The sequence below is a fragment of the Bacidia gigantensis genome (assembly GCF_019456465.1).
Source record: "Bacidia gigantensis strain McMullin 20006 chromosome Unknown contig_132, whole genome shotgun sequence".
NCBI classification, from domain to species: Eukaryota; Fungi; Ascomycota; class Lecanoromycetes; order Lecanorales; family Ramalinaceae; genus Bacidia; species Bacidia gigantensis.
This window is the reverse complement of record NW_025408592.1, coordinates 584900-608360: the sequence shown is the minus strand read 5'-3', so window position 1 is coordinate 608360 and position 23461 is coordinate 584900. Positions and strand designations below refer to the sequence as shown.

Genomic DNA, 23461 nt, shown 5'->3' with positions numbered 1-23461 from the left:
CTGATTGGTCGTTTGCCTGTCTGAAATTTCTCAGCAGGAAAATCAAAGAGAAACGACTGTCTCGTGGACTCCCATTCAAGAATCTCTCTCAATATATACATGAATGTCGCTGCATTGAACCAATCTGTACCTTCTGTAAACCCGTCTCCAAATAGGGAAACGCCCCGCTAGTCACGTCTAGACATTAATCTTCCATTATATTCAAGAACGAATGTTATCCTATGCCAAATCTAGCCTTGTTATCGCTCCTGCTTTTCAGTTTTCACCTCGGACTTGCTTCTCGACTCTGTGGAAGACCCTTTGACAAAGTCGAAGTTCTTTGCCCCTTGCCCACCACCCGAGGGACTTCTCACCGTCGGCGTATTTGACTGGCTGCTGTAGTGTGCTACTTGCGGTGGCATCTGGCCGGTCTGTTGTCCCAAGAGATGATGTGGATAAGGGTCGAGATCTTTACTGGATGTAGAAAATGAGCTGACAACGGCAGCATTCTTTTCATTGTGACCACCACCGCCGCTACTATGTGGCGAGTGTACTGGGATATGTTCAGGCTTCGTAGGAGAGCGATTCTCAGGCGAGCCTTCTTCGCTTTCCTCAGGACCACCCTCGATGCTGAGGGAACCAAGGCCCCCTTCTATGTCTCGTAACAAACGGACGTACTCCTCTGGTACGAGGCCGGCGTCGCCCGTCTTGGGATCTTCTCCCACCAGCCAGCCCTGGCCGTGACGATAAGAGACCCAGATAATCTGTCCTTCGGCAAGAGGTAGCTCGTTCTCATTTTCTCGTTCAAAATCGAACAAGGCCACGGCTTTGCCATGCATCTCCTCATCTGGAGAGGCGATCGTGAACTGGTAGTCCCGCGAGTACCGCGAATCATTACGTTCTGGTATACCTAAGCTGTCCTCTTCTGAGTCGTCAACTTCACCAAATCCAAAAGCTTGGTTGAGCCTGCCTTGCTGGGGCTGCGATACTTGTTGCCGATATCTATTTGGTGCTAGCGTAGACTCCCGCGGACCATCCGGAGGGTCAGGAATCAATTCACCTCCAGGACCATCTGCGCTTTCATCTTCATCTCGATAGTAGGAAGTTTTAGTGCTATCCTCACTGATGCCGGTTAGGAAGCTTCTCCGCTCGTGGCGATCAGCCTGTTCAGAACCTTCCTTGCCGCCTTTGCTTTTTCGACTCCTTGAACTCTTGACAACAGGGCTATGTAGGTCTTCATCTTCGCTATAGGGAGGTCCATCTCGATACGCCATCTGCGGTAATGGCGGCCCTGCAAAATAACTCTCTCCTCCCCCCCATGCACCACCACCATCCCACGCAGTACCTGCAGGATCCGACAGTCTCCGATGCCGATCACTCGCCGGTGTCGAACTCCCAGATGCAGGCTCGGACGGTGTGGGTGGTGGCCCATAGTGACAAGGGTGGGCGACTGGGTAGGCGAAGTCACGGACGAGAGAGTAAGGTAGACTAGAATGAAAGATTGGAAAAGCCTGCGATATCGGCCGTGAGCCTCGCTCTGACAACTTCGAGTTGACGGAATAGGTCGACATCCGACTTTTGGCGTAGGATGGCGGTCGCTGTAGAGGGGTTCTTCTCATTGATTGGTTCAGATTCAGTGGCGCAAGTGAAGAGGCGTGAGTACTTGATCTTGCTGGCTGTCCCTGGTGAAGTGAAGGTGAATGAGGAGAAGAGGGTGAGTGTGGAGGCGACGCTACGGCTGCCATGGTTTTTATATGTCTTTCTTGTGCGGACTGTGGAATCTGCCTCGAAGCCTCGTTCCCCGCTGCCTTAATAGTTTTATATTATTTGCTTGCCAACATGTGCTGGCCCAAAGCTAATGTATACCGCTCCGAATGATGGAATCTCTTGATGACCGGTTCAACGCAAGTGCGGACTTTATTAACGCCCCAGATGGAAGGGTCAACCTTCGGTGCTGAATAGAAACAGACCCGCTGTAAGGACGAGAAAGCGAAAGGTTCGCTGCTCGAGAATGAGAAGAGGATGCCAGTGCAGTAGCCCTCCCGGAGTTGCAGTGGATACTGTTGTGCCAAATGGCCGACAAGCGCTCGTCGAGGCCTTCAAGTGCGGCGCAGATGGGTCCCAGCCAATTGGTTTGCGGAGTTTGGCGCAGACTGCGGGTTGCGAAGCGCATTCATATGTGGGCCTTTATGCGGGCGAGGTATAGGTCGCTGATGGTTCGAATGGGAGGGAAAGATTTGGCACTCGTGCTGCTTGAGAAGAAGCAGGCAGAGGCAGTTTTGTGGACGAGATAGAACGTTGTTTATTTTTAGAACATTGGGCGATTTGTCGAGGCGGCCAGTCTTGCCCGGTAGAAGACGTCTTTCAGCCTCCACACGCATCCGATTAGTTAAATACTCTTTTTCCAATCTTTTCTTCAGCCCCTTTCTACCAGTTTCATCCACGTTCCGGTGATTTCATTCCACCGAGTCAGCTAAACTTGCCGTCCTCACGCTGGGCCCTAACTGCCCTGAGGTACGACCACCAGATGATCGGCTAGGGCCGTTTCAGAATCCAGTCCGATTGTGCCCCGTTTCAAAGAAATCGCCAATCCTCCAAATTTCGTCGACACGAATTCATCTTCGGCGTGGTACATGGTATATAGAAAGACGGGAGGACACCCGAGCGTGTCATGATGTTCTCGGCAAGGGAGCTGTGAATTACAGGGTATGAAATCACCCTGCCACATATCTGGCTCAGAATGATGAGTTTTCATATTGGAGCTGTCCTATCGACTCACGAAATGAGGACAAACAATTTCACGGAAGCTAAAACTTCTCTCTGACGACTAAGCAAAGCTCTAACAAGCATCATTTCCTTGAAGGACGCTTGAGCTGACTCATGGTTGACGTAGATCGCTGTGGACCATCTGGTGTCGGAGAATTCTTGCAGTATGGCAACCGATCCACGTCGAGCTCACCTTGCGGACCCACGTCGAGCTGCTGCTGCTACGCCTACCCCTCCACCACCTCCAATTCTGCCTTCTCCAATATCCAATTTGGCAGGGAATGATGCCTCGAACGGCATCCCAGCTGTGGTGCCACAAAGCGAGTTCGAAAGCAGACTCAAATTTTGCACCGTCTGCGCCAGCAACCAAAACCGCTCAATGGAAGCCCACCTGCGTCTCGCCACTGCCTCATATCCCTGCATCTCCTTTGGAACAGGCTCCTTAGTCCGCCTTCCAGGCCCTACCATCACCCAGCCCAACGTATATCCCTTCAACACTACATCATATCGCAGCATGTACGACGAGCTCTCTGCCAAAGATCCCAGACTTTACCGGGCGAATGGCCTGTTGAACATGCTTGAACGTAATCTAGGTGTGAAATGGGGCCCCGAGAGATGGCAGGATTGGTCGATCGGTGCGCCAAGGCTATCCCACCTTGAGAAGGGTGACAAAGGGGCCCAAGGAACAGAGGCAGGAGTGGTAGACGTAGTCATTACATGTGAAGAGAGATGTTGGGACGCAGTTGTGGATGATCTACTAGCTCGAGGGGGTGTACTGAATAAGCCGGTCCACGTCATAAATGTGGACATTCGAGACAATCACGAAGAAGCTCTGGTGGGAGGCAGGGCAATTCTAGACCTGGCGGACAGTCTCAACGAAGCCGCCAAATTGGAAGCCGCTTTGGATGGCCAGAGCCGTGGAGATTTCGACGGCAAGGTACCAGATGTCTTGGCGGAGTGGCAGGAAAGATGGCCTCAGTTACCGGCGCTCTGGACTTTATGCTGGTTTTGAAGAAAGTCGCTGATTTAGTAGGGCGTTGGATGATGGTCAAAGATACCCACGAGTGTGAATCCAGATGCAATTTGAATCCATGATAAAGGAATCTTCAGCCACTAGCTGAATAATGCTCCGACGCTCATTTTGATTTCCATCTCACCCTTCCAACCCATTTTGCCCAAGTTTGGATGTCCTCCCGGTCCATCAGCTTCTCGATGCTCCACCACTGCTTTGCCAACTCCTCATTGGTCGCTAGTCTGTGGACGAAGCTATGACATGCCCTACACAGCCATGCTACGCTTTCCAAGCGCCACTCTTCGTGCCAGCCTCGTTTGATGGCTTTTGCTTGCACTTGACGAGGGATCAAGTGGTGGTACGTGAGGGGTATCCAGTCACGCTCGCAGATCTCGCAAGCTGTTGCTCGCTTAGCAGGATCGTTTGGATGTGGAGCTTTCACAGCCCCGCTGATGTATTCCTCTAGCAGTGGGAGGAGAAAGTTCGGTATATCATCCGAGGATGGCAAAAAGGAGTATGCTACAAGCGAATCGACCACTGAGGAGGGAATGACAGTGATCAGGTAGGCGAACGTTTCAGGGAGCAGCGGGACATCATATTGTGAGGCCAGTATGCTATCATTGTTGATAGTGGCATAGGATATGTCTCGGAGTTCGAGTGGAAGGGCAGCAAACACTTCGGTGGCAAGATACTACGACAACGATTCAGCAAAATACTAGGCGAGAGCCGAGATGATTGTACATCAATGAAGTCTGCTAAGTCTGCAGCATCATCATTCGATTCTGTCGGACTATCCAAAGCTGGAGAGTGTTTCTTCTTGCTGCCCTTTTTCCGGCTTTTATTTTCCAACCCAATTGATCTTGCTATGACAGGGTCTGCTATACTGTCTCGCAGAATACAGTAATTGATCTGCTCTTGACTGCTGAGCTGCATAACCGTTACACCGTAGGGCAGCTTCCGAATTCTCGTCGTTAAACGGTGGCAGGTGGGACCGAGCACCTCCGCTGTAATTGGCAACGATTCTTGCTTTTAGATTTGGCTCCGGCCAACGATGCACATGCAGCACGAGTGGGCCGTGGCTAGCAGGAGTGGGGTGGGAATGGAGCTGTAGGTATCAAGTATTTTCACGCTCACACCAGGTACATCTGCCCACCAAGTAGCGTTGAAGATTTGTGAAGCAAGTATTATGTATTGTCCATTATTGCTTAAATTTATTACCTTCTTCAATGCTGGGGCGGACTCGAATTCCTTGATTTGCTCCGCAGTGATCCCGCCAAAGGACCTAGAACTAGAACAACCTTGACAAGCCAGCGGGTATTTCCGAAGCTCCCCCTGCTCGCCGCCTCAACGCCCTCGATTCGTTTCTCTGCATATTTCCCGCGGTACATCTTCAACTCGCGGGCCTTTCGATTCACGAGCTCATGCAGCTTGAGCCGCACGGGTAGGCTGTCCATTGGCCCTTCGGCTGTACGACTGCATCAGAAAACCGAGGAATGGTCAACATGATGTCCCATCTTTCCTCTCGCGCTGGGGAGCAAAAAGCGAAAGACGCGGTTCAGGAAGCCTCCCAAGGAAAAGCATCCTCTCAAGATGCCCAGGACATCATGGCGGCCGAGTCAAAGAAGGCAGGCATCCCAGCAATGCAATTCGATCCAAATGCTTCGCCAGAAGAAAAAGCTGCCCAAGCACGATCCGTGAGTCCTGCACCGAATTCTTGCCCAAACCGTAAGATTAATACGGCCATCACAGCGTGTTCCTGAAGGCTTTCATCATGACCGAAAGCCGAAAGCTGTTGGTATAGTGACAGACGCTGTAAATTCCCCCAGCGCCTTGGCTTAGCTGTCTACTTATTATGAGAACAGGACGACGGCACCCCAGATCAGTATGACTTGCCTCCACCAAGTAAAGAAGGCGCTGTTCCTCCCTCGCCCACAGTTGATGGAAAGCCTGCCCAACTTGATGGTCATCTGAGCCACGACGACGCCGCAAGATACGAGAAGACTGGGTGGGCGCCTAGATTCGGGCAAGGTGATTTGACTGAAGAGGAGGCCGGCGAGAGTCTGCTCGATCATCAAACGTATCTAGAAGGACGCCTCGACGACAAATTCTTCGGGGACTGGTATCACAACGCTGCAGTCATTGCCTTCGCATGTATCAGCTCATGGGTTGTTGCTATCCTAGGAGGTGGTCTGGGCTGGGTGTTTCTGATAATGGCCGCTTGTGGTACCTATTATCGTACCTCAATACGTCGAGTTCGTCGCAACTTTCGCGATGATGTGAACCGGGAAATGGCAAAAACTAAATTGGAAACAGACACTGAAAGTCTTGAGTGGATCAACAGTTTCTTGGTCAAATTCTGGCCCATCTACGCCCCGGTATTGTGTGACACTATCATCAATTCGGTGGATCAGGTCCTCAGTACAACAACGCCAGCCTTTCTTGACAGTATGAGAATGAAATTCTTCACGCTTGGCACGAAACCTCCTCGAATGGATCATGTCAAGACTTACCCAAAAGCAGAGGACGATACGGTCCTAATGGATTGGAAGTTCAGCTTCACCCCAAATGACACAATGGATCTCACTGCTCGGCAGCTTAAGAACAAAATCAATCCCAAAGTTGTACTAGAGATCAGAATTGGTAAAGCCTTTGTCAGTAAAGGCATGGATATCATAGTTGAGGACTTTGCGTTCTCGGGTCTTATGAGAGTCAAAGTCAAGCTGCAAATACCATTCCCGCACATTGAAAAAGTAGAGATCTGCTTCTTGGGTAGGCCTGATATCGACTATGTTTGCAAACCATTAGGCGGCGACACGCTTGGCTTCGACATCAACTTTATACCAGGCCTCGAAGGTTTTATTAAGGAACAAATTCATGGCAATCTTCAGCCTATCATGTACGATCCGAACGTTTTTCCCATTGAGATCGCCAAAATGCTCGCGGGTAACCCTATCGATCAAGCAATTGGTGTCCTGGCGGTCACAATACACGGAGCTCATGGTCTTAAGAACCCCGATAAATTTGCCGGGACGCCTGATCCTTACTCCACCGTCTCTCTCAACGGTCGTGACGCGCTTGCCAAAACAAAGACTATAAAGGAAAATGCAAATCCTCGTTGGAATGAGACACTTTACGTGATCATCACTAATTTGACGGATGCCCTCACACTTCAACTTTTCGATTTCAATGACTACAGGAAAGACAAAGAGCTCGGTACTGCGAGCTTCGCACTAGACCAATTGGAAGCCGTCACAGAGCATGAGAACCTGCAGCTCGAAGTCATGGCGAACGGAAAAGCGCGAGGTGTAGTCCAGGCGGATGTGCGCTACTTCCCAGTTCTGGAAGGGAGAACATTAGAAGACGGCACCCAAGAGCCTGCACCAGAGTCAAATACTGGTATCGCCCGCTTCACCGTCGAGCAGGCTAAGGATCTTGACGGCACGAAGAGTTTGATTGGTCAACTCAATCCGTATGCAGCCTTGATCCTCAATGGCAAAGAGATTCACCAAAGTCGAAAGTTGAAACGAACTAACAATCCCATATGGGACAATGGGTCTAAAGAATTTCTTGTTACTGACCGTAAAAAGGCTAGACTTGGCCTCGTTGTCAAGGATGATCGCGATCTCAGTCAAGATCCAATTCTCGGAACCTACCAGATCAAGATCGACGACATGATGAACCTTATGGAGAAAGGCCAGGAGTGGTACAATCTTGCTGGCGCAAAAACGGGTCGAGCAAAGATGATGCTTCAATGGAAGCCCGTAGCTCTGACAGGAGCAGTTGGCTCGTCAGGCGGCTACATCACCCCTATAGGTGTCATGCGTCTTCACTTCATCAGCGCCAATGATCTTCGCAATGTTGAGACGATGGGCAAGTCTGATCCTTATGTGCGAGTGCTTCTATCTAGCATCGAGAAGGGCCGGACTGTCACGTTCCAAAACAACCTTAATCCAGATTGGGACGAAGTCATATACGTTCCCATCCACACGGAGCGAGAAAGGCTTACCCTTGAGGTCATGGACTCGGAGAATATGGGCAAAGATCGATCTTTAGGTTTGATCGAGCTTGCTGCTTCAGATTACATGCACAAGGCAGATAATGGCGAATATGAAATTCATGACGAAAAGCGAAAGCAATCTCAGCCACTTCGGATGTCAGGCAAGGGTCAGGCAAAAGGAAGGCTCAACTTTACTGCTTCTTTCTTTCCTACTTTGAACGTAGCAGATCCTGAAGACGAAGAAGCCGAGAAAAAGGTCCAAGAAGAAATGGAGGGCAAGCCGTCGCAGGATGGTAGACCATCTACAGACAGCAAGCGTCCAAGTATCGAAAAGACCCCTTCGAGGAATGGTGACGCCGGTAGTTTCAATACGACCTTAGCAAAGCAGATGGCCACCAACGAAAAGGAACAAGATGAGAATCAAGCCGAGATCAAAGAAGTACCCAAGCTCCGACTATCTCCCGAAGAGCTCTTGAAACATGGTAAAGTTTCCCAGTCCAAACCCGCTCGATCATCATACTGACGTTCGTGGTCCCAGAATCGGGCTTAATCGTTTTCCAACTTATTGAGGGTACCTTAGCTCATTCAAACGTTCGAGTGGAAGTCGTCATGGATGACATGGTCTTTCCCTCCTATTCTTCGTCGAAAGCACGCTCCAGGCAGACTCAATTTGGCGAGACTGGTGATGCTATGGTCAGAGAACTTGATGTGTCAAAAATAACGCTTCGTTTGATGGAGAAAGCTGACAAAAAAGGCGAGGGCGGTGATGAAGACATCATCGCCAAGTTGCAAGGGCAGACAATCGATGTTTTGCAGCGATGCCTTGTAAGCATTTCTTCAAAACTGGGCATCCTAATTGCTAATTATCGCTAGTATAAACCCACTGAGTTCGTGCTAAAAGGCCAGGAGGGCGCAATCAGTAAGATCACCGTTAGCGCGAAATACATACCCGTCAAAATGGACCTTGATCCGAGCGAAAGCATGAACAACATGGGTACCCTACGCGTCGACGTTTTAGATGGCGCTGACCTCCCAGCCGCTGATCGAAATGGATACAGCGACCCTTATTGCAAATTCAACCTCAACGGGAAGGATGTGTACAAAACAAAGATTCAAAAGAAGACGTTACATCCGTCATGGAATGAGTTCTTTGAATGCCCGGTCAAATCCAGGACCGCGGCCAACTTCAAGGTCAGTGTCATGGACTGGGACTTTGGTGATAAGGCAGACCTACTTGGTAGTGCAGCTATCAACCTCGAGCTGCTTGAACCTTTCAAGCCGCAGGAAACGGTCCTTACGTTAGACGGCAAATCTGGCGTTTTGCGCCTGAAAATGCTCTTCAAGCCAGACTATGTGACAAGATCTCGGCAAGGCTCATCGACCTTTTCCGGCACCTTCGAAACGCCAGGCAAAATTGTGGGCGCACCAGCCAAAGGTGTAGGTAAGGTCGGCGGTGCCGTAGGTGGAGGTGTCTTGAAGGGAGCTTCATTCGTACGTCGCGGCTTCAAAGGCAAAAAAGACACTAGTAGTGAAAGTAACGGGTTTGCGGAACCACCAAAGGAGGAAATTCTGGTCAATGGTGAAGCAGAAACCTCACAGCAGGACCACTCTTCGCCCAAACCTGATCGCAGTCCCTCGACACCTCAGCACAAGCGCCACTCCAGCTTCGGAGCCGCATCAATCGCCAGCCGTGGCGACGCTACACCTTCAAAAGCTGAGTCCGGCACGGCTCAATTCCTGGTATCGTCCGTCTCCGGATTCTCTGGCGCAGCCAAACTGCAAGTCCACGTCAAGCAGGTACATGGCAAAGGTACGAAGGAAGTTCATAAAACGAAAGGCGTAAAATCTACCGACGGTTCAGCTGAATTCATAAACGAAATGTTCAAAGTCTCATGTACGCCAGATACGCAATTTCAGATCCAGGTCAAAGACGACAAACTTCTCGGTGATCGCGAGCTAGGTGAAGCTTTGTTCTTCGTGTCGGATTCGGCGTCCACGGGACTGGAGAAGACTGTCAAGGTTGGAGAGGGAGAGGTTACTCTTACGACGACGTTCATGCCTGCTGCTGAAGGTAGTCTTCTAGAGAGCCCAAAGAGCCGGCGGAGTTTCTTGAGTAAGAGGGATAGGAACGTTAGTGGGCAGTCTGTACAGTAATGAGGAGACCTGTGGATCTTTGAGGCACTCGAGGTAAAGGGCTGCCGTCTGTGAAGGACACTACGTTTTTTGCTGTTGTTGATCTTTCTGAGCGTGTTTATTGATACCACTTAAGGCGTCTTTCTTGTAATTACTATAAGGAAGAGAAAGGGAGGAGAGGAAAGGAGCTGAGTATAAAAACAAATCGGAGGAAAAGCCTGGTAGATATCTTCAGCGGCACTGTCTTGAATGCAGTCCACGCTTGCCCTTAGTATGAACCACGGGGGATCTTGCTCTCAATATTATCATCATACTCGACTTTATTTAGATATTGTCATTATGACTGTTGCGGTATTCAACACGCACTTTGTATTGTCAAAGTAGTTGGACACTTCGAGATTAAGGTCATCGAGACCTCGAACATTTGTCTCTTGTTTCCACCCTCAGCGACATCATGACCTAGAGCGGCGCAAAGAAGAACTCCAAGCTCATTTGGACAGTAGGTATGTGCCTCTCTGACTTCAATTAGCTAATACGTAACGTGGAGTATATTCACTCTCTGCCGCAGGCTCCTTCCTCTGTAGTTCCTGATGCACTCAATACCGTTTTGCGTGAACTACGTATAGAGAAATCTCACAGCAAGTCCAGTAAAGCCAATAAAATGGACGCTTCAGAAAGAGGCGACTTCGAGGTGAGGTGATCATTCATCAATACATGGGTATATATATATACAGGCGTAGCACTAGCGACAGCCGTTCATTTGAAATATAGACACATAGCCAGCCACCAATGCAAATGCCAGTGCAAACAATCGCTCGCTAGCAGACGTGACACCTCTTCCCCATCCACCTAAAAATGCTCTTTCCAAAACTTAAACCTCACATCCGAATCCGTCACCCCTTTACACGCACTCCGGATCTGCTTCGCAGCCGTGTTCGGCCCGCAGAAATACACGCCCACTTCCGCTTTCTTCCTCGAGGCCTTCTCCTTCCCCGTGGTCTCCTCGAGCGCGCCCCCGAGGTAGGTGCTATCCCTGATGCCGTCCTTCATGGCAGCGAAGAGCTTCTTGAAGTCCGGTCGCCCGAAATTGGTCCGTGCGGAGAGGTTGGTGAGGGGATCTTTGTCCATGCCTACGGTGTTGAGGTGGACATTTGCCTGTTCGTCGGCGTCGAGTTTTTGGGTGAGGTAGGTGTGTATACGAAGGAATTCGGGCCCAGCGCCTGACTCGGATGCGGCTTCTTGGGATTGCTCCTCGAGACTGGAGAGGAGCATTTGGAACCATTCGAAGGATTTGGTGTCCCTACAGATCCAGATGAATTCTACGCGTTTCAGTCGAAGAGGTGCATTAGGACGGCTGCGGTGGTTGAAGATGTTTTTCAGGTTGCTTGCCCAGGGCGTGACGCCGATTCCCGTGCCAATGAGAACGGCGATTTCGTTCTCGAAGACATCTTCGGCAGGCGCACCGTAGGGTCCGTTGACCCGGATGGCGGGCATTTCTTGATTTGGCATGAGGGCTATTTCGTACATGCCATCGGCGTCGAGGCCGCATTCGCTCACTTGGGTTGGTCCGGCACCGACTGCGTCTCCCAGCGCACGAGTCCAGTCGCCGACTTGGCGGACGTGGATAGACGTGTATGAGTCAAAGGGGCAAGATGTGATGGTGAATGGATGCCACTGCGTCGTGCTGACCTCCGGCACATTGACAAGGATCCACTGGCCCGGTTTGTAAGTCATCGACGGCTTCGAGAATTGTATCTCGAGTGCGTCGTAAGGGTGACGGATGACTCTCTCTATCCTGCACGCTCTCCGCGAGTCCCATTCGCGATACAGGCGTTCACAGAGATACAAGCCACCACCAATGAGCTCCCATCGCCAACCTTCGTACCCAATGCAATGCGACCAGAATGGAGAACCGGCAAAGGGCGAGTATGGCTCTGTCGAGTCGCGGACAAAACAGCCAGTGGCATGAGTGTAAAAGGCCAGGAGAAATGGTATGAACAAATGGTGAGTGTACCAGAATGCCTCATAGCATTGCTGCCGTATCCGCACGTGGGCGGTTGTGAACATGAAGAGCATGCAAAGCAGCATGACGTGGCCAGTGATACCGCCGGCTTGCGTGTAATGTATCTGGACCGCAGATTCCGGACGAACTTGGTTGCGTTCGACATTGAAGAAGCTAAGATCATGTCAACCAATAGGCGCAGATGAGGAAGTGCCACGCTTACTTGACATAATGGGCCGAGACGTGGATGGTGGTGAAGAAGAGTATGGAGTATGCCACCTGCCGATGAAACCATTGGGACTCGTCCAATGGCAGCCATCTGACTTTTGGTCTGATAATTCTCAACAGATTTTTGCACATCGGTAAGACAATAATCATTCCATCCACCGATAGCGCCAAGCCTGCGCCTCTTGAGATCCAGACCGAGAATGTGAGTGTATTGAGGCCGGCTAATCGTTGATCTGTAATTTGCTTCCACCTGAGCGCATGTCAGTCTTCCGCCTTGAGATTTCTTCCGATGCAACGTACCATCCTACAGCGAATAATGCTACGTGCATACCATGAAATAAAGCAATGAAAAGCAACATGCGACCCGTCAACTCCTTGCTAAACCATCCTGACTGTTCTACAGCCATGGTGGTGTTTTCCAAATGTCGTTGCCAAATTCAATATATATATGGCGAGAGTCTCGCTCTTTCGCAACCACGAATGCTTTTCTTTTTCCCTTTGGCGCTCAAATGCAATGTCAAGAATGTTGGATATTATTGCCCAAAGGGCTTAGCTGTGGGTGTGTGCTGATAGTGGGGCTGGGGCACTGGAAAAAGTCCCAGTCGATTTGTCCCATTCACTTTGCTCGAAGAATCGGCCATTAGCTTCTCATGGCAATGTATATAGCAGTGTCCTCTCTTCCTGAATGTCGAGCCAAAGTGCCAGCGTCAAAGGTCTGCAGAAGAAAGGAGGTCTCGCTGGGGGACGGTGACACAGGAGACCTTGTACGTAGACGGGACGAATGCGCACTGAGTTATCCTCCTTCTTCTTCTTCAGGAGACTTCGGTCGCAGTCGAGTGGTGAATGGCCTGGGCAAGAATCGGCCCGTGTGAAGAAACAGCGACGCCGAAGGGCTCTGCGTTTAGCGGCTCTCGTCTAGCGGCTGGTGATATGGTGATATCGGGTGGGAGAAGTAGTGGCACCAGGTGGTGCCAGTTAGGTGGAACAATGACGAGGTGCGCTTCCTTGCAGGCTTAGTCTCGATATGGGGCGCGTGCGCGATGCATAGAATAATGATAAGTTGGGGGGAATTGGAACGCCAAAGGGCGGTGGGGATGCAGATCAAGGGAGAGACTTTTCACGTGAATTGTGAAAGGGACGACAGCAAGCAATTCCTCTTGTGGACTAATCAAGCCACGGTACCGGTATCACACGGGTCAATGAAGACGCGGTGAGGGAGCAAGATATGGCAAATGCCACACGGGCAAAACGGCCGCCATTGTGGTGGCTCCAGGGATTGTGGGTATTCTGGGAGAGGAGGGGATGGGGGTCGATACATTTACCGCTGTGCTATTCTGGACTAAAGACGTGATGGGTATTACGTGCATCCATTGGGTGTGAGCAGGGGAGATAGTTCGAAAAGCGACCAATGGGATAGAATGGTGTAGCCGCTGAGCAGGGGACGCTACTGAATTGACTCTAGAGAGTCTAGAGCTTCGCAAGAATAATGACGACGACGTTATAGCTCATCAATGGTGTAGCGTGATGCAGCAATCAACGTAGCGGTAGGTCACAGTACTCTTGCTGCGATCATGACATACGATGTCAAGTAGTAGGGATGAGTATATGGCTACAGGAAGGCTGGTCAGGTACATTAGACGTTGGTCGCTGGAAATAGCAATCGCACATTGGGTTTTGACTTCCTGAACCGTCCCCGCAATCTTGATCTCTTGTCAGCCGTTGGTTGGTCACAATGGGAGCTGCTAGCACACGGCAACTAAAACGGGGCGGCTATTTCCACTCCCAGCATCCCATCCCATCAGCCAGTCAACGATTCCCATCCTTCCCTGCATGCATTAGTCCTGCCCCCGATCTCGCACGCCCATCAACGGAACAGAAACAATGATTGCATGCACACCCTGGTCGCTTACCAAATATTGCTATCGTCGAGTCTGCTGGTTGGGGATGGCGCCAGGATCTGGGCCTCTGCTGAGGCCAAGCTCCTCGAGGCTTGTGTCTTGTTGCACACCACTTCACTCACTCCTTCTCAAAGGATCATACAAAATTATAGAGCGAAATAGAATAATCAGCGTCGCAGACCTATTTGCAGTATACATTGCCACTCAATAATCCAACACCTCAACTCCACCCCCACTATCGTCCACCTACCTACCCCTCGTCACAAGCACCTCCACATTGGGACAATGCTCCAATCCCAACGATAACCACAACTCCGCGCCCTTCGAACCTCCCATCCCATCTCCAACTCCCACCACCTGCCAAAACATACACACAGCCAAAAATGGGCAAACTAATCAAAAACCACTGGGCCCGCCTCCTCATCCTCACCGCCGCCTTCTACCAAACCCTGGCCTCCATCTACGCCTTCTTCTGGCCCAAATTCTTCTTCGACTTCCTGACCACCAACCTCGACGGCTGCGTCAAACCCATCCCCATCCTGCAACTCATCAATCTCTTCCTCGGTCTGTTGGGCCTGGCGTGGGAATGGCCATTACCACTGTTCACAAAGGCCGCGAAGGCGAGCTCGGGTGCGAGCAATAAACGGGGCGGAAGTGTCGCTACAGCGGGCAGGGGTCATCATGGTCGTGTGGGGATCAAGCATGGCTCGCAATCAACGGTGGGGAAGGAGGAGACCCAGAGGGAAGGGGCGAGCGCGTTGCAGGTGGTGCTGGCGGGCATGCATAGGAGTATTGAGGCGAGGCTGATGGTGTATCCGCTGTCTTCGCTGGCGGCCCTGCTGCTGTATCAGGCCACGAATGCAGGGCTGTACTATATCATCGGCATGGTTGTCTATTTCTGGGCCTTCAGCGAGGGCGAGATTGTGATGGGCACACCCTGGACCTTACCAAGACGGGGAAGGGCAACAGTACTCAGAGGCAAGGTTTGAGCGCGTTTCTCATACTAAGCTAATAATGCATCGATTATCTAAAATGATATCTCGATAATCATAACCTGCTCACATACCCTGCGCGCCGGCTCTCATCATGCCGAAAGCGGAATCCCTGTTGCCCTTAGAGAAATGTATATGGGCGGCAGAGCTGCTCCTTGACTTCCTCGCGTCACAAGTACCTTCTATCCGATGTCGTGCGCTCGTATCATCTCAACATTGCCTGGCGTTATTCAATGCGTTAGTAGGTACTCCACCGCTCCCTGTACGCTTCCTCCCGTACGCCTCAATGCTTCCACATTCCGCTCAAATTCGTAGAAGCCCATATCGTTCAGTTGCCTCAGCTGCTCCGCATAGCGCTCCTCCGGCGGTCTATCATCTTGAGGCTGAGGGGGGGCGTTGAAGCCGCCAAGCCCGCCACCGTTGAGGGCACCCATTGCTTGAAGAGCTGCGAAAGGATTATACTGCGCTTGTTGTGGGTTAGCTCCACCAGCATTTGGATTGTTCGGCCCAGGCAAGGCACCAGCCTGGCCAAGGCCCATTGATGCCATCATCTGCTGCATCATCTGTGGATTCTGTGCGAACATTTGAGATGTGGCTGCAAAAGGATTCTGGGCGGCTTGTTGCCCTTGTTGTTGCGGCGGATTTTGACCCGAATTTGTAGCTGTTGCTGGTGTGGGACTTGGAGCTCCTTGTGACTCTGCCTGCCTCGAGTCTCCTCCCATTGGTCCCGAACCTCCGGCAAAAATAGAGGCAAAGGGGTTTGCGGCCGCACCAGCTCCTGCACCTGTTCCAGCAGCTGGATTGCCGAACATTGCGAACGGATTAGGCTGTGGTTGCGGTGGCGCCGAGTCTTGATCTTGCTGTCCCTCTGCCGCATTGCCTCCGCCTTCGGCAGTCCCTGGCATGGGAAATGCTTGATTACCACCACCAGCTCCGCCCATACCTCCCATCCCGCCGAAGAGGCCAGGCATATTCCGTCTCATGTTCATCATACTTCTTAAGGTTTCTGGGTCTGTCATCATTCTCCTAAAAGCTGGGTCCCGTAGCATTTCACGAGCCTGCTGTGCCATGGGCCCTTGAAACATGGGATTCATTCGAACCATCTGCTCTATCACGTCGGGGTTGGACAGAGCTTCGCTAAATTGGGAAGCAAACTGAGGGTTCTCTAGCATAGATGCGAACTGGTCCGGATCAGGCGGAGGGCCCATCTGTGGCACTTTTGTCAGACAAACGTAATCATTAGACCAATTAAAGATCGAGCTGACATACCCCTCCATCAGGACCGAACATGTTCGCATTCGGCATCTGTGCATACCCTGCGTATCGTGCCCCTGTAAGAGCAGCAAGTGGATCCCTGCCTGTGCCAGCCGCTATATTGGTAGGTACACCACCTGCGGGTGGTGAACTTCCGGGGACATTGCTTGTCCCTGAATTGGGCGGGTTCTGCCGTTGGTTACTAGCTGCTCCTTTGACCAGGTGTATTGTGTTCCCCTCTTTGATCTTGTAAGATGCGAGGGTATCCGCATCCTTGAGCACACGGCCACTGTATATCAATCGTTGGCGGTCAGTCGGGATGTCTGCATAGTCCGAGGTAGATAGTTTCTGTTTGAGGTCTGAGACAGTGGTAGACAGTGGAATCGTTATGACATATTTCGCATCGGCAGACGACTTGATATTGAAGGTGACAGGAGTTTCATCAGTATTGGGGGCGTCGTCTGACATGATGGCGGTGGAGGAAGAACGAGCTTTCTGTGACCACAAGAACCGGCGGGAAGGGGTTTGAGACGCCGTACAATATCTTCAGTCTTTCATTCAAGCACCTGTTGCTACAAAATAGCAGATACGTGCTAAATGTTACACTGAAAGGCGGATTTTGTGTCTTGGGTTCCTCTGGAATTAGCTTAAAATCTTTCTAAGGATGACGTAGGAGCTAGTGCCTCCTCTAAGCAGACAACACATTTAAATGCGATCAGTGGAAAGACAAACGGTCAACTGTCCTAGTCAAAAAGGGTCCAGGAAAATTAAAACGTTGTTACATGTGCAGCACAGTTGTTGTCTTCACAAGAAATGGATGACTCTGGATCTGCTTCTAGCGGCGTCCGTTGGGTTCTCGTGAATACTGCGCCTTGGCTATTGTAGCATGGATATTCAGCTATGGTGACCAGAGGAAAATTTATTCATTGCTGTTTACGAATAAAGCTACTCTGTATAGTCTCAATATACCACCTCTTCGGGGCGAGCTCACGTTGCTCCGACACAGCTTGATCTAACAATGTGCATCCAACCCATCCATTTCTGACTTATCTATCCGCCCTTCAAAGGTTACTGTCGAAGGATCCAGCAAAAGCCCGTGTCATCACGCCTTCCGTTGTTAGGTAGTCCACATCATTGTGCTTTACCGGCGAACTTGACTTGCTGCTCTCGAGAGAATCCACTCCAGCTGCTCTGTTACCACTGCTAATACCCATTTTGGAGAAACAGCCTTTCTCTCGCTCGTTTGCCGGAGTAAGCCGCCTTCGTTTTAAGTCCCCAGCCGGCAGAATGGCTGAGTCCTCAACAGTAAGATTCTCTTTGTCGTGACCAAGGGCTAAGGTTTGAGAAAGGCTATGTTGACGTTTTGGGGGAGCGTCCATCTCGATAGTCATAGAATTCATAGCTTTACCCTCTTTCTTGCTTCGAATGCCGTTAGATGGCATCTCACTTGAGTAACTTCTCTGATGGGCGTTCTCTTCTGCGGTCGCTAGCTCCTCGGTATGTTCTAGTACTCCCTGTGCTGATTTCCGTGAGCCTTTACTAAGTTTTTTCGATTCTCGGGGTATGGAATATTTCGACGATGCAAGATCTTCTTTCGTTGTGATAGACGTCACACGCTGCTTGCCGCTATATGAAGCATCTCTGGCTTGCTTGGAAGCCGATGATCGCCTAGCACCGGGTGGAGTGTCAGCCACGCTGCCAGCTCTTGTATTAGCAGGCGCTAGAATTCCTCCTGTGATGATCCTCTCTGGGCTTGATTCATTTGTCGCCACTCCAGGTGGCTGAGTGGCAACCTCACGGCCAATTGGTGCCTTTGAGAGGCTTTCTTTACCCGTCAGTTTTTCAATGATGGTGTTTTGTTCCGCAACTTGACTGATCTTGTGCGAAGCAGAATCCGGCACAGGCCCAAGACCGGCCAGAGCATGCTCCCACTCGGAAAGCGAACGGCTACCAGCTTGACTGTTAATAGATGTAGGATACGAGGTCTGAATCTGGTGATGCAAGGCAGTGCTGGCGTGCGACGGTATGCGAGAAGCCTCGCTCGTTTCATTTGGCGAGTGTGATCGCGAATAATCTGGCATCGACACATCATGTGAACTTGATGAGGCTGCATTACGGTTGATCGCATTGAAGCCCGCATAATTTGCATGGGCGTTCTGAAGAGTACGAATTCCATCAGAGAATGACAACAGCTTTGGTCCATAAGTCTTCGGCTCGTCTATGAAAGGATCCGGCATGTGTGCCCCAGGGCGAGTTAACGAGTCTTTTGGTCGTGTACCTGCAACATTCCTAATAGAAACATCGACGGTAGTGTTTGGTTGCCCTCGCTGTGAAGCACTTGAAAGGGTTGGTAGGGGAACAATTTTCACATTGTCTCGACGAGGAGAATGGGCATGTATGGTAGGATCCGTGACTTGCATCTTTGTTGGCGAGATATAGTCCTCGGGATGTGGCATGCTCTGATACCACATGCCTGGATTTGGCCAGGCAATTCCAACATCCTCAAGAAGTGCTGATCTGATTAAGCCAAGCAAACTTTATAGAAAATAAAAGGTGATAACTGACCTAAAGGGGCATGCTGAAACGAGAACATAGCCACATTTCTCTTCTTCTTGAACTCTAAAGTCCCGAACGACTGCAGCCCTTCTGAAATTATCAGCTTGATCCTTCCCATAGGTTCCGAGGGGTCGATCCAGGTTTGCTGAAGCATTTGCACATGGAATGCTGGGAAACGCAATTGATCAGTCTTGCCGTTTTTGTCGCCTATCAAAGCTTAAGATCAGAGCAGCGTTCTGGCAATGGGAACATCAACATAGGACCTACTTAAGGTGGTATCTATTGAAATTAGCAGTCACTGTTGAGATCGGAGCAAGAGGCCTACCGATGATCTGAGGCCATGTAGAATCTCTTGCGAGAAGACAAGTACTGCATCGAGAATCAGCAAGGTAGCCTCTTGCATTGGACGGATTTCTTGCGGACGAGATGCATGTGCCATCGATAAGTACCCTTGCTTCGAAGACCACCAATTTTTCATCAGGAACGATAGACTTTGTAACCTCTGTTATTATGGGTGGGCTCCATGTATAGATAGAGATACGAAAGGGGCAGCCAATCGATAGACTTGGAATGTAGCATGAGACCATCGGCAAAGGGCGAGTGACAATGTTGAAGAAAGTGAGCTGCGTAGGGGAAGACGGAGGGCCGGCAGCTGTGTGACGTTAGCAGAGGCAAGTAGGTATATCATAACAGTAGACTCTACACACACGCATCCTGAATGGCTTCGCAGACCGTTCGAAATTCCTGGATAGGCGTCTTTGTGTCTCCCGCTTCAGAAAAGAGGAGCACGTCCCAACTTTGGTACCTCATCCCTGAGGCGTAAGATCGTGGTAAGGCAATTGGCGTTGCTTGAAAGTAGCAGGCAAGCCCAAAATGATGAGTGGTTTAGTGTTGGGTGATACATTAAAGGGCATTGAAAATTCCAAGAGTGGAAGGCGCTATGTATGGTGCCTCAGCATCAGTGAAAAGAAGCACCATTGGGGAAACACTATATCGCTGCGGCATATTTCCACCAAAACGATGTCTCGAAATTTTCCACAAAAATTGAGATGAGTCTTGGAACTTCCTCTGGGAACCCCCTTCTTCAATAACCTTGCCTTGTCCACCACCACCTGCTATGCTAGAAAGGAGTAGACTCATTTTACTATCTCCCAACTCGTTTTCGCACTCCGGAAGCCCTGTCACTGACGAGCGTACGGATTCTAGTAGATCACGTACCATGGTAGTATGCTCGGTCAATTTGTTGCAATCGGCCTTTACCTTGTACAGTTCATATTGAATTATCGAAGAAATGGGACGTTACCCGGAAGGTTCATTGAGAGAAAACAGAATCGTATCCTCGACTTTCGGCTTCCAGCCTGTCGTGCATATTCTGCTGCCTGCGCAAATAATCCTCGTTGAGCTGACTGATCGGAAGCGCATCAGCAGGACCTGGAACGTCTGGAGAAAGAGCTCCAGGCGGGCCTTGTGGAACATTGTTGGCATTCTCAGGTGGATGGGTGTGGGCTGCGTAGGGGCTAGATTGCGTGCCATCGTTAGCGAAGACTTCGATATTCAACGACTTGATACGGATCGGAGGAAATGTTCAAAAAGAACACGTGAGGCCACAGTCAAACGCATGGAAAAAGGACTGGAAATCATCTTGAGAAGACCAAGATCATGAGCAGGTTCGGAGATAGATACATGAAAGTGTCAGAAGTCGTTATTTCGTACCCTCTGCCGTCCGATCTTCCTCTGATTGAATAACGACTTCTGACGATCGCAAGCTTCGCATGTAATATAGTAAAGGAAAAGAGTGCTTTTGCAAAAGGCCTCCCGCGTGCGTGCTCTTTGATGTCAACGCTAAGCTCAGAATTTGCCCTCTAAGGACCTTCAGGAAGAAGCGAAGTCGCATGCGAAAGTTTCGAGATGTCACGAGCCTAGGAACCGCCAAAATGCAGAAAACATAGGGTATCTTTTAAGCACTTACTGTTGGGGAATTAGCATTCATTCGACGTCACCAAAAGCAAAGGGCGGCATACCTTCATGGGCGCGAAATTACCATAGGGGTGTTGAGGTGGCATGCCCATGGAAGGGAACACCGGAGGTGGTGGTGCGGGTCGATAGGGAGTGCCTGCTGGTCCGGAATTGTTTTGACTGCGACCCCACGAGAGGCGTACACGAGAATTGCCGATGGGGTAGCCCTGCATCTGGTTGATGGCCATCTCGGCAGCATGTCGTTGTACAAATTGCACGAAACCACAACCCTTTCCAGGCGGAATCTTGACATATGTGATCTCGCCAAAGCCTTGGAAGAATGAGCGAAGCTCGTCTTCTGTGACATACCCTGACAAGCCGCCAACGAAGACAGTAGTGTTGTTGGGATCGGTAAACTGATTCATAGGTTGCGGCTGATTATAGAATCCAAGAGCAGGCTGGCCCATCTGTGGGTATCCGCCCATCCCGCCCATCTGTGGTCCTGGCGGTCCTCCAGGGCCGCCTCCACCTTGTTGCATAGGTCCAAGTGCTCCACCGCCAGGCTTGTTCTTTGGCGTTGCAGTTGAGATGCGCATGGGACGGTTTCCACAATATACGCCTTGCATTTCGGACAGAGCTCGCTGTTGATCGTTTTCATCGGAAAATCGCACAAACCCATAGCCACGGGACATACCGCTGATGGGGTCGGTCATTATTTTCGCAGATTTGCAGGACGGGAATCGATTTTGGAAAAGCGAAACTAGTACATATTCATTCACTTCCGGACCTAGGTCGCCAACGAAGATAGAGTGCTCCGGTCCGCGGTCGTTGCTGTTGGCTAGCTTAGCTTCGAACATCATGTTGTCTATTAGGAGGCTTACCTTCGATCAGCGAGACCTCCTCCAGAAGCCCAATTTAGTTTGAAAGGGCGCTGAGAGTTGGGTATGACAGAACCATTCAAGGTCAGTCCTTTAGCTGCAGCGGCAGGAGTTGCGAAATCGACAAAACAGTAGCCGGCGTTGCTGCTGTAATTAGTACACGTTGGCTGGAGTCCACGAAGACTCGAAATAGGTTCCTTACCCAGAAAATTTGTCTCGAATCATTTTTACGTTTACACTCTCACCCATGTTGTACCAAACTGTGCGAATAAAGTTTTCATCCATCCAAGGCTCAAGTTCACCCATCCAAAGTGTCGTCTTCGCTTCCCCATCTTGTGGTTGGCCACCTGAAGACGAGGGCTGCCCGTTTCCGGAGCTCTCATATTGACCACCAGCGCTTCCAGGTATCTGCTCCTGTTGAGGAGGAGGTCCGCCGGCTGCGACACCAGGATCTGGACCACCCTGCTGGCTCGGAAAATTTTCGTAATTTTGGAAGCTCATTATGATAAATTGGAGTACAGAAAGGTATAGTTGTTAGACAATTGACTGCTAAAGGAGAGGCTTGTTGCACAGGAAAGCACTTTGGCTTGACGTTATAGATAAGATCCAAAAGCTCAAATTATCGTGGCTAAAGTGACTGCGAGCTCGACGGGTGATGGCAGAATCTTTTTGAGATGACTTGACAACGCTGGATCCAGAGGAGGATCTACTGTCAAAGGAAGTGTACAGTGCAACGTAGTGAGGTCTATGGAGATGCGAAAAAGCGCGATCGTGGAGGTCTCGTAGGAGGAGTGCAGAAAATTTCAAGACTCGCTGACTGGACACCGTTTTGTTAGCAAGAGAGCTTACGCAACGTCATAAGTAAAGTGTTGGATTTGGAGGAAACCTCGCGTGAATGAAAAGCCTTCATGCGAATTGGCGATCAATGACGTTAACGCATTAATAGGCAGAACCCCCGTCAATCAGGTCTCTCAACTTGACATCTGGGGCAGGCCAACGCAGCTGAAGGCGGTGACTGCAGTAGAGTAATGCTCTGTGAGGTAGGACAGGTATGACAGGGTAGGATCTGAGCAGTGACATCAAGGCAAAGCTCACTCACCAGATGAAGACGCTTGGACTCAAGGACCAACAAGTGCTGAAGAATGCTGCGATAATTACTCCCAATGGATAACACCGGCAATACAACCAAATGACGACGAAACAAGCAAGGTTGTGGATGGTTTGCAGTGCGTGGTGGAAGCGTGGGAAAAGAGAGTGTAAATGCAAAGAGAAATTTAAGTGGTGGGGAGTGGGCCACTAGCGCCATTCGCCATTAGCTCGAACTCTCTCAACGCTTACATCACCGCAGCCCGCGAATCGAAACAATGGGAGCTGCCTTTCCATTTCATGAAGCAGGGTCCATAGGGGTCTGGAAGCTGGCTCCCTAGTTCATTGGTACCTTTGGACTAAATTCACTGCACGGCAGCATCGGCATTGACACGATTGACAACAATATCGGGGACAGTGAGCTTTGACATGAACTTCATAAGTGACTGCCACAGCTCGACGACGAAGTGATACTTCACGTGAAGATATAGTTATCTCGGCTCTATCGGTGTAGAACTTATCATTACTTGGAGCTAGGAGGCAGCAATAATTTAAAGGATCCGGACTTGAGGCGGCAACATCCGATGGATGTCGTGCATGAATCACCATCCAGGGCATTGGACGCCTGGACAACGGCTACGCAGAAGAAGTGAACGAGTCGCTTGTGACAGTATGAGTAGTAAATCCAAGAGTAAGGGTAGTAACTCTTAATTGTATGTAATAG

At 50.4% G+C, this 23461-nt stretch overlaps 8 protein-coding genes across 8 annotated transcripts; 3 read left to right on the top strand and 5 right to left on the bottom strand.

Annotated features, from left to right (window-relative positions):
• Positions 1 to 239: 239 nt before the first annotated feature.
• On the bottom strand, positions 240 to 1598 carry KY384_001460 (uncharacterized protein; the record flags this gene model as incomplete). The annotated part of the gene is made up of 1 exon (XM_044809990.1): positions 240 to 1598. One exon carries the CDS (start codon positions 1596 to 1598, stop codon positions 240 to 242), a length of 1359 nt encoding a protein of 452 aa, XP_044673002.1.
• Positions 1599 to 2911: 1313 nt separating this feature from the next.
• SSU72 (RNA polymerase II subunit A C-terminal domain phosphatase) lies at positions 2912 to 3757 on the top strand (the record flags this gene model as incomplete). The annotated part of the gene is made up of 1 exon (XM_044809989.1): positions 2912 to 3757. One exon carries the CDS (start codon positions 2912 to 2914, stop codon positions 3755 to 3757), a length of 846 nt encoding a protein of 281 aa, XP_044673001.1.
• A 124-nt stretch (positions 3758 to 3881) lies between these two features.
• Positions 3882 to 4690, bottom strand: KY384_001458 (uncharacterized protein; the record flags this gene model as incomplete). Its single annotated transcript, XM_044809988.1, has 2 exons — positions 3882 to 4448; positions 4499 to 4690. 2 exons carry the CDS (start codon positions 4688 to 4690, stop codon positions 3882 to 3884), a joined length of 759 nt encoding a protein of 252 aa, XP_044673000.1.
• A 569-nt stretch (positions 4691 to 5259) lies between these two features.
• Positions 5260 to 9908, top strand: KY384_001457 (uncharacterized protein; the record flags this gene model as incomplete). The annotated part of the gene is made up of 4 exons (XM_044809987.1): positions 5260 to 5451; positions 5620 to 8236; positions 8293 to 8579; positions 8628 to 9908. 4 exons carry the CDS (start codon positions 5260 to 5262, stop codon positions 9906 to 9908), a joined length of 4377 nt encoding a protein of 1458 aa, XP_044672999.1.
• An 828-nt stretch (positions 9909 to 10736) lies between these two features.
• On the bottom strand, positions 10737 to 12524 carry KY384_001456 (uncharacterized protein; the record flags this gene model as incomplete). Its single annotated transcript, XM_044809986.1, has 3 exons — positions 10737 to 12063; positions 12113 to 12367; positions 12418 to 12524. 3 exons carry the CDS (start codon positions 12522 to 12524, stop codon positions 10737 to 10739), a joined length of 1689 nt encoding a protein of 562 aa, XP_044672998.1.
• A 1874-nt stretch (positions 12525 to 14398) lies between these two features.
• Positions 14399 to 15004, top strand: KY384_001455 (uncharacterized protein; the record flags this gene model as incomplete). Its single annotated transcript, XM_044809985.1, has 1 exon — positions 14399 to 15004. One exon carries the CDS (start codon positions 14399 to 14401, stop codon positions 15002 to 15004), a length of 606 nt encoding a protein of 201 aa, XP_044672997.1.
• Positions 15005 to 15237: 233 nt separating this feature from the next.
• On the bottom strand, positions 15238 to 16729 carry KY384_001454 (uncharacterized protein; the record flags this gene model as incomplete). Its single annotated transcript, XM_044809984.1, has 2 exons — positions 15238 to 16215; positions 16277 to 16729. 2 exons carry the CDS (start codon positions 16727 to 16729, stop codon positions 15238 to 15240), a joined length of 1431 nt encoding a protein of 476 aa, XP_044672996.1.
• A 593-nt stretch (positions 16730 to 17322) lies between these two features.
• KY384_001453 (uncharacterized protein) lies at positions 17323 to 22152 on the bottom strand (the record flags this gene model as incomplete). The annotated part of the gene is made up of 7 exons (XM_044809983.1): positions 17323 to 18773; positions 18827 to 19033; positions 19085 to 19096; positions 20225 to 20378; positions 20839 to 21604; positions 21655 to 21795; positions 21854 to 22152. The coding sequence occupies 7 exons, from the start codon at positions 22150 to 22152 to the stop codon at positions 17323 to 17325; spliced, it is 3030 nt and encodes a 1009-aa protein (XP_044672995.1).
• Positions 22153 to 23461: the final 1309 nt, after the last annotated feature.